Source organism: Ascochyta rabiei, chromosome 12 (assembly GCF_004011695.2).
Source record: "Ascochyta rabiei chromosome 12, complete sequence".
NCBI classification, from domain to species: domain Eukaryota; kingdom Fungi; phylum Ascomycota; class Dothideomycetes; order Pleosporales; family Didymellaceae; genus Ascochyta; species Ascochyta rabiei.
Genome location: NC_082416.1, coordinates 1576222 through 1585555, shown reverse-complemented (window position 1 = coordinate 1585555; position 9334 = coordinate 1576222). Strand labels below are relative to the sequence as shown.

Below are 9334 nucleotides of genomic sequence, written 5' to 3'. Positions count from 1 at the left end.
TTTGATGTTTTTGGAATTGAGAATTTAATTGGAGGGATGGTAGGAAGCAACTGGAGAAGCTGCTGATATGGACATTAACCTGAGCAGATAAAGTCTTGCCTCTTATACTTTCGCTTTATAAGCATGCTCAATCTTTAGTATCCTAGACGTACGAGCTCTGACACTGCTTAGGCGGCACGACGGACCCTTTGAAAAACATACGAGTCAACGTGACCCTAGATGACTGCAGCTTTTAGGCTCAATCGAACGCGGTACTTAATTTCTTGCGGCTTACTTGTAGATCATGCTACGTTTGTATGATGTGCGCTTACCAAGGATGCTGGTACCAATAGTAAGATATGCCGTATCACACCAGGAGCGAGTTAGCGGGTTGGATTTTAGCATTCCTTTTTGCACTTTTTAGCACTACTGAATGGAACTCCCATTGTTATGCAACGCAATGCAAGGGATTTATGGGTCAACGAAGCTGACGAATGTTTCGAGATTCGGCTATTTGCACAGTGATGTAGAAATCTTACATCACGTGCCTTAGTGAAGGTTTTCCCTGCACATACGGCTTTGTCATTGACATATGATGAATCACCTCGAACCACTTTATTTGTCATTAATCTCCTTTCAAACCCGTTATATCAGACGCAAATAGGTCTGCATCTAGTTCAGTTGACTAATTGCGGGAATCTCCTACGCTTGTCAATAGCAAACAGGCGACTTCCGGACACTGTCTCCCGTCCTGTTTTCAGCCAGTCAGGGCTGACCTTTGTCTGCTTAAGGAAAGCACCAATGGTTTTTGATGGGCTACAGTAATATCTAGACGTGTTAAGAGCGTTCCCAAGGCTGCATTGCTCTCGCAGCATTTGTCAGACCGTATCATCGGCCTGTTGGCACTGCAGAATTCCGGGTCGTGATCTCTTTCTGGCTATTAGAATTCCGTCAATAACCACTCATCAGCTGTTTGAATGACCCGTGATAGGATGGCAGGCTTTCTGGCCTTGGTAAAATCGACTGCTACCTTATGTTGAGGTAGGCTTGGCTGTCTTGTGTGCTTATTGTGGAGCCCAGTGAGCCTTAGTGTGATATGGTGTGAGGACAGTTCCACGTCTTGTCGAGACTACTTCCTCTACGCGACAAATGATGGCTCAATCGATCGTCGCAGGCCAATGACCCGCTACTATGTGGCCTTTCTATCTCCAACCTAGCTTTGCTTATCGATTAAGGCAGAAAATACGGCAACTTCGTTCACGCAGGACAGAACGACAACGGTTTCTTTGACGTTCTCGATGAAGACTGGGAAACTGTACCTAAGATGGATGCTCTTGTAGACACATATGAAATGGAGAATTATTGCCAATAATGGATTTTATCTATTAAGGCGTGATGGTAAAGGGCAAGATCATGCAAATACTACAAGGCCATTGCTCGGTACAGGAACTGGACCACCTCAAGACGGCATGGAAAAGTTCACCTGGATTATGGTTGCAATCACTTCGGCGTTGGATGAATGCTTGCCATCAAATAAGATCCAGGAACTTCTTACTTCAGCCTTTGTTGGGAACGACCACGTTGTGCTTGCGTTGAGAGTACACATTAAGAGGAACATTAAGTCTCAGTGGCTCTAGTGTGTAATATAGAGATAGCACATTTAATCAAGAAACTGATTCGCATGAGCCTGTCTAATGGCGCACCCGATCAGTTTCTAATACGTACCGTCCCCACCTAAACGAATGAGAGACGGAAGACACAAGAAACGTTCTTGTCTGGCTTCTTAGAGGAGATTTGACAGTTCTTAGTGATATGTCACCGATCAGCTTCTATATCGCCAAGATTTAGAAAAGGGTCGAGCTTGACTTGTGTACCGACGGAAATCCTGTCCCCGTGAATCAAGCCAGTGTGGTAAATCATGCTGAGACTAGATTTTTCTGTGAGCGGGCCTAGATGGCGATATCGAATTCGTTTCCCGGTCCCTCTAGGTCTCCTGGCCTCGCGGCAAACCTGAGTCTATGATCGATGCCTTCGGAGTCAGTCGTGCCTTGGAGGACGCTGTGTCTCAGGCCTGGTAGCACGGGGGAGTCGCTGCTGCTCCTCTTAGATTGTTAGGGGAAGCCAATGGCTTATATGAAAAATTGAAGGAGGTTTACTGCAGCCTTTGAGTCTCTTATGATTCCTGCGTTAAGAAGAGGCATGTTCCACATATTGGGATACTGGCCCTTGAAAGCTTTCCTGCGAATACCGGAAAGACACAGAATGGGTTGAAGTAGGATTTGATGGGCGAATGCGATTTGCGTAAAAATGTGGCGGCCATTGTTGGTCGATGTGCGATGGTCGACTCCTTTGCAGGGGTCTAGAGATTATTGTAGCCAGGGAGCGGACACAGCGGCTGCGCCATTCATCGACCAAATGCCCAAGCTCGTGGCAGTTCAACAGAAGACATGCCCCCATCCTCTTTGATAAAGCTGGCTATACGGGCTTTTCTCCCACCTCCTGGCCTTCTTTCTTTCCGGATCTCACTTTTCAAAGTCGTAATGATGTTCAAACTAGGTCGCGAAAAGCAATCCGCAGACCAGCCGTTGTTCCTCTCCTTGCCACGATTTCCTATCACTCCGACGTCATTCGGCACACCGACATGCCTCTTCTTCAGCTACCCTACGATATCTGGAGTATAATCATTCTTATAGCTTTTGATGGACAAACCTTCCATGTAGACGTCGTACACCAACAGGGGACCTGGCAATGGAGAGGCATTGTCTGCATCCGTAACGATCCAAGGCTCGTGCCATCTATGCGGTATGGGTGGCTCGGCCCGTGGAACGACGTGTGCGGTGAGGAGATGGAGAGCTGCAAGCGTACAGGGAAAATTTTGAAAGCGCATGGTATTGGCATTATGGGTTTTTCGATGTCGTGCAGGCAGTCATATACTGAAGGTATTGATGTCTTATACTTTTCCAACTGCATCAGCATCGATACCGAGCCCCTGCTCCTTCACCTCACTGAACTCATTCCGCACAACCACCTCACATCGATTACCTCTCTTGAGATAATTGTCGAGGCGCACCGTGTCGAGCAGTAGGACGGCAGAGCATCCTTCAAACTGGATCACCTGGAGCCAGTGCTCAGCAACATCGTCAGGCACTGCTGCCACCTCCGCAGACTCTGCTTATCTTTCATCGTTTGGCAACGTCACAGTCACGATCTACTCACTGGCCCAGCTCTGCCCTGGGTCGACGCCTTCTGAAACGCTATGCAGTTGCAGGAGAATCAGGACCTGCATGCATTCCTGAACAATGCGCTTAGGCGAGATAATCAAGTACAAACTGTGCGGAAGCTGAAGCAGCTTAACATATGTTGGAAGGAATACGAAGAGCTCAAGGTGTGTCCCTTGAACAAAATGTTGACTAACCTGCTGACTTGTGTAATAGGTCCTGCTTTACATTCGCCTTCACGACGATCAAAGTTAGACCAGAATAGTTGTTGCTGTCAAATAATCCAAAGATTCTAGCCATCGAATAATGGCAGCAGGAAGACAGTCTTACGCCTCTTACGCGCCAATCAAGCTCTTGCTATGTCTAAGACAGCGAGCAAGACTACTGGTGAGACAAGCTGATTGTACATGAGATGGAAGCTGCTGGAAATCAGCACATACCTAGGAACATGAGAAATGCAGAAAGAGACCTTAGCGGTATTTAACATAAGAGAGCCAAATGTGTGAATTGGCAGCTCAAGTCTTCGCAGGGCTGAACAAATTCTCGTAGCTCTACAGCTGGCTGTCACAGTACTGATGCTCTTTCTCAATAGCGTTAAATAAATTGGATGATATTACATTGATCTCAAATGCCGCATCTTGGAGCTGTCGAACTTGTGACCATGCTATTTCCTCAAGTCGGCACTCTAAATAGGTGCTTGGATCTCGTTGAGGCCGGACACCTCTCAATCTGACTCGTATCGCTGTAAGGACAACGCTACTCCTGGATGATTACATAGTTGTAATCTCACCTAAGCAAGGCTCTGGAATTGCTGCGATCCTAGCGCTTCAATAGCCTTAGGTCTTTGCATAGGGTTTACAACGAGCAGGTAGCGAAAGAAAGCCGCAAGTGCTGGTGAAATATTGAGCTTGTTCAGCTCCTCCTCAAACGAGAGAGTTTCAAAACATTTTGGCCCTGTGTTCTCGTCCAACCCTGACTTCTCAAGCAACTGGGCAATCTTGAAGTATCCTTGGTAATTAGGGTCAGTAGGATGAATTGTTATAGAGCCAGGGAATAGTCGCATGAGCTTAGCCATTGCCCATGGCTGCGGCCAGTGACCCTGAGGCATATCGTTTGCGCCAAAAACACATGGCGAAATCCAGTCAAAAAGCTACTATTGTTAGCCCTTACACAAATAGTAGTAACAGAGCAGCTAACCGTAACAGCAAACGCCCACATATCAGAACAATGGTAGCAGCCCTTCCCTGACCAGACCTCAGGGGCGCGCATTGCCAATGGCTGTACAGGATAATTATCAAACCCCTCAGAGCGTACTGTTTAGCGTCAGCACAATTAGTAGACATTAGGAAGGACAATAACCTAGCCCTAGATCCCCTAATTTAACTGTTGGACATTGTCCATCAATGCCAGAGATAAGGATGTTATCGTTCTTTATGTCTGATCCACTTGTTAGGGTCTGCATTTAAGTGATCTATATTTAGTAATGCATACCTGTGTGAACAAGATGTTGTGACTTTAGAACAAGAAGGGCTTCTAAGACTGCCTTAGTAATGCTTTTGTGTAACACACGACTTTGCTGATGCGCTTTAGACGACAAGTCTTTCAAAGTGCAATCCATCCATTCAAATGCCAGGCAATATGACGGTCCATGAACATCAATAGCATCGTAAAGAGCTCGCAGATGCCATGACGACCTAACAGCAGAGTTCTGGTAGCACTCGTGCTCCTGCTTTAGCATGTCCAAACTGTTCTGCTCAGAAGCGGTTTTGACAATAGCCCTAAAGTGAAAGTTAGCTGGATAACCTGTAAGAATTATTAAACTAACCATTGCCCTGGAGGTGGAGTTGGGGCCTGCGGCAAGATCTTAGCTTTGAAGACACTGGAATTTGAGGATTTGTTGCCGAGATCCTCAACAAGAAGGTAATTCCACCTGGCTCCACGCAGAATTTGGCCCAGACGTAGCGCCATTTGGGATGGTGGTTGCAAAGTTGGAGTTGGCATCCAGAAAAGATAAGGGGTGCGCACGGGCCCTGCCGGGTCCGATTCGCCGCCCCACGTCAGTAGCCGGCCAGATACGGGCAAATGTCCCGTATTAGTTTTAATCTTTATAACGTACTCCACGGTCGAGCGGATCACACGGTCGAGCGGATCACTCAAAACCCCACCAAAATTGCCCAAAACCACAACCCTTTATCTCAACAACTACGCAATAAAATCTTCTACAATATTCAGGACAGGGCTGCACTAATATAAATAATAGTATTTAAAAGTTTTAGAGTGCTAGAATCTATAACACAGAAGTTATTAAGCGATTACTGTTTTACAGGGGTGTTTAGCACAATTTGTAGGCTATTTCTATAACTATCATAGCTATAAAGCTGAAACCTAGATATGTACTTACTAGTAGCTATGCAATACTATTCTGAGATTTTAAAAAGATTTCATTGCGTGGTTGTTGAAATAAAGCGTTGTGGTTTTGGACAATTTTGGTGGGGTTTTGAGTGATCCGCTCGACTGTGTGATCCGCTCGACCGTAGAGTACGTTATTATACTTAGGGTAGATTAGCAGAGAGTAGGTATAGATAATAGTGCCTCTTTTAAGCTTTTAAAACTAGATTAGCATTAAGCAGTCTATTTAAACAGGTTTACTAGGCTTTATAAGGCAATAAAGGGCTTAGCTATACGTAAGAATTTAGGTACAAATTATTGATAGAACCCTGTAAAGCCTAAGAACAACTTTACGCTAGTAACAGTAGTAGGAGAGGTCTAATTTCTTAGGGCTTGTACTTTCTTAGAGTCTACTTTAATTCTATTGTTTCTTAGGATATATCCTAGGTATTTGGTACAAGTAACGTGTTATGGGCTCAGACCTTGTCTGAGCCTTAAGCGAGATATGATAGTCACGTGCCCTACAGACATATTAGAAGGACACGCAACATATTACCTCCTTAAGAGATATAATACTATATTAACCCTTATTACATCCTACCCTAAGGCTAGTCTATAATATTTATATCTCTTCTTCTAGGAGAACAGCTAGCACTTGTACTATGTTAGCTAGCTCCTAGAATAACCCCTTAGACAAATCTGTCCCCTTAACCCTTTTGGAATTTATAGCTTAGATGTTGTAGTTTATAACAAACTTATAGTAAGCCTTAACTACTACTAATAAGTATATAGCATTGCTTAAATATAATAACTCTAATATATATATGTTTATAGAGTCCCTAGCATAAACAGCTAATACCTGTACTAGACCTACGTCTACAGTCCTATTATCCTCCTTAGAAGCAACGCTATACCTATTAACGTCTACCCTAGCCCCTAACCTACCTTATAAAGCACTGTTTTTAGCGCCTACCTTAGGCCTACATGCCCCTATATAGGCGTCTGTAGCCTATAGGAAACCTCTCCCTATAGGCAAGGCCTTTACTAGGGATAAATCCTTATTTAAGGCGTAGTAGGTTATAATAGAATATAAGCTGCAGGTAGACGTATCCTTTATTAGTAGGCTATAGGACATATTTACCTTTATATAGTCCTAGCTTAACACATCTATACAATAAGATATAGCTCTATTCTATAAGATTAGGGGTACCTAAGGTGTGTAGAGCCTAGAGGACTTCCTAGTATACCTAGAATTCTGCTACAGCAATAACTACAGCTAGGAATAGGCCTAGGCAAAACTAGAAAGCGTCTGTTAGGGTCCTAGCAAGTTATTCTTAGACTTTTTTATCTAGTTTAAGCAGCTACTAGTACAAAGTAGCAGCCTTTACTAGGATAGAGAACAGCACCTATTAAAGCTCTTCTAGACCCTAAACGCAAATATCTACAATATAGTAATAAACTAAGGAGTAACTTATATAAATTATAATATAGCTATTATAGAGTATAAGTCTATTACTATAGATATTAAAACTATAGCTATAGAAAACTAGCTATGCTACAGCCCTACCTAGGCGCTGCCTAAGCGTAATAGGGATAGTAATATTAAGATAACAGTTATTTCTATAGTGCGCACTAGCAGCAGTGCTAAGCGTAGGGTTTAGAAGTAGTCTGCTTCTAACTAGGCTACGTAGGTTCCTAATAAGGCATTTTAGTAATACTAGGAGGCTAACCTATATACCTGTTACGGCAAAGAAGGATATATTTACTAGAATTGCGCTAACGCAGTAGTAACTATAGTATAGGCAGTAATAATCTTAGGTAAGAAAGAGGCTAGTTTATATAGGGGAAACTAGCTGCTCCTAATATAAGTCTAAGTTAGGAGCGCTGTAGAAGCATATTAGCAGAGGAGACTACTAGTACAGGGGCGTTGTAGGCTGCTAGGGGAGCTATTATAGACTCTATAGACAAGCCCCTATTCTATAACGTATTTAACAGGTAAGTTAGCCACACAGGCGAGTCAGCCACTCTGCTAAGACCACACCAACATTCTACCTTATAACGCAATGACTTAACAACAATATAAACCTACGCCCTTAAAAGAGGCTGCAATACAGCTTGCGCTCTAGGCACTTAAATAAGACGCAAACCTTACTATATAACGCGCTGCAGCCATATATAACGCGCCTTACAGTATACTACGCAATTAATACACAGAACAACCTATACAAGCTAATTGTACGCTAAGTTAACAGAATATAGATTAGACTAAGGAGGATGTAATTACTAAGTATATTCTTAAGCTAGATATATAAGGATTTGCCCCTTAGCTAGCTGCTATAGCTAATATAGCTAATTCTTTGTGTGCTAAGCGCAATATAGGCCATGTTGGCATAAACTAGCCTAATATATTTGTTAAGCGCTGCCCTAACCTTAAAGTAAAGTTTAATTATAAGTACAACTACAAGAGAGCCCTCTGTAAGGATCTAGAGATTATACAAGGCTGGTTTAGGCTTATAGCAAATGTTAAAGCTAAGTATAGCATCTAGGATAATAATATATACAACTTTAATAAGACAGGCTTTATAATAGGCTAGATATCTGCAGGAGTAGTTATTACAGGTTTAGAGCGTTAAGGACAGCTAAAGGTAGTGTAGTAGGGTAATTAAGAGTAGATAATGGTTATACAGGGCATTAATGGCACAAGGTAGGCTATTCTACCCTTTATTATCTTTAAAGGCTGCAACCACCTCTCTGCCTGGTATAAAGAGGACAACCTGCCCTACAACTGGGTTATTAGAGTCTCTAAGAACAGATGGACTACCAACAAGCTTGGTCTAAACTAGTTAAAGCACTTTAATGCCCATACAAAGACGCGCACCTAAGAAGTACACTAGCTGCTCCTTATTAATAGCTACAAGAGCTACAACTTCCTTAACTTCTGATAATACTACAAGAAAGTAAAGATTATTACACTATGTATACCTCTACACTTATCTTACCTCTTATAACTACTAGATATAGGTTATTTTACCCCTCTAAAGAAGGTATATAGGCGCTAAGCTAAGAATCTTATATATAACTACATTACTTATATTACTAAAACTAAGTTCCTACTATGCTTTATAGACGCCTATAAGGAGACATTTACTTCTAGTAATATCTAAGGAGGCTTCTAAGGCGCTGGAATAGTCCCCTTTAACTTAGAACAGGTTATAATAGGTCTTAATGTCCGCCTACGTACCCTACCACTACCTACTGTAGAAGATAAGCCCTGGTAGTCCTAAACCCTAAGCACTACCCTGCAATTAGGGTTGTAATTAACGCTAGTTTAAGAGAGGATTTAAAGGCATGCAAGCAGCTTACTAACTTTAATAGTTAAGGCCTTTAAAAAGCTTACTAAAGGCGCAGCTATAGTAGCGCACAAGCTAGTGTTAGCTTAAAGGGAGATTACTAGGCTTTAAGTAGCAAATAAGGCTGCTACGCGACGTAAATTGCATAAAAGAAAGCAGTTACAGCAGGAGGGAGTCCTAACAGCTAAGGAAGGCCTTTAATTAACTACTCTAACTAAGTTTAGGGCATGTAGTAATAGTAAGAAGGTAAGGAAGCAAGTACGTGTTAAAGGAGGTAAGGTAACCTAAAGACGCTGTAAAAAGTGCTACAACGTAGGGCATAACTTGCGCACGTGTAAAAAGCCTAAAGAAGGTGTTACTAAATAATATTATATACTGTACTACTATAAATAATACTAA

At 42.6% G+C, this 9334-nt stretch overlaps 1 protein-coding gene across 1 annotated transcript, besides 4 other annotated features; it reads right to left on the bottom strand.

The window, feature by feature from the left end:
- Positions 1–3987: 3987 nt before the first annotated feature.
- Positions 3988–5165, bottom strand: EKO05_0007582 (Non-specific serine/threonine protein kinase; the record flags this gene model as incomplete). The annotated part of the gene is made up of 5 exons (XM_038943366.1): positions 3988–4347; positions 4395–4510; positions 4557–4634; positions 4689–4975; positions 5023–5165. The coding sequence occupies 5 exons, from the start codon at positions 5163–5165 to the stop codon at positions 3988–3990; spliced, it is 984 nt and encodes a 327-aa protein (XP_038793810.1).
- A 140-nt stretch (positions 5166–5305) lies between these two features.
- Positions 5306–5752: a dispersed repeat.
- Positions 5753–6051: 299 nt separating this feature from the next.
- Positions 6052–7565: a dispersed repeat.
- Positions 7059–7128: a tandem repeat.
- Positions 7566–9334: part of a mobile genetic element that runs on past the window's edge.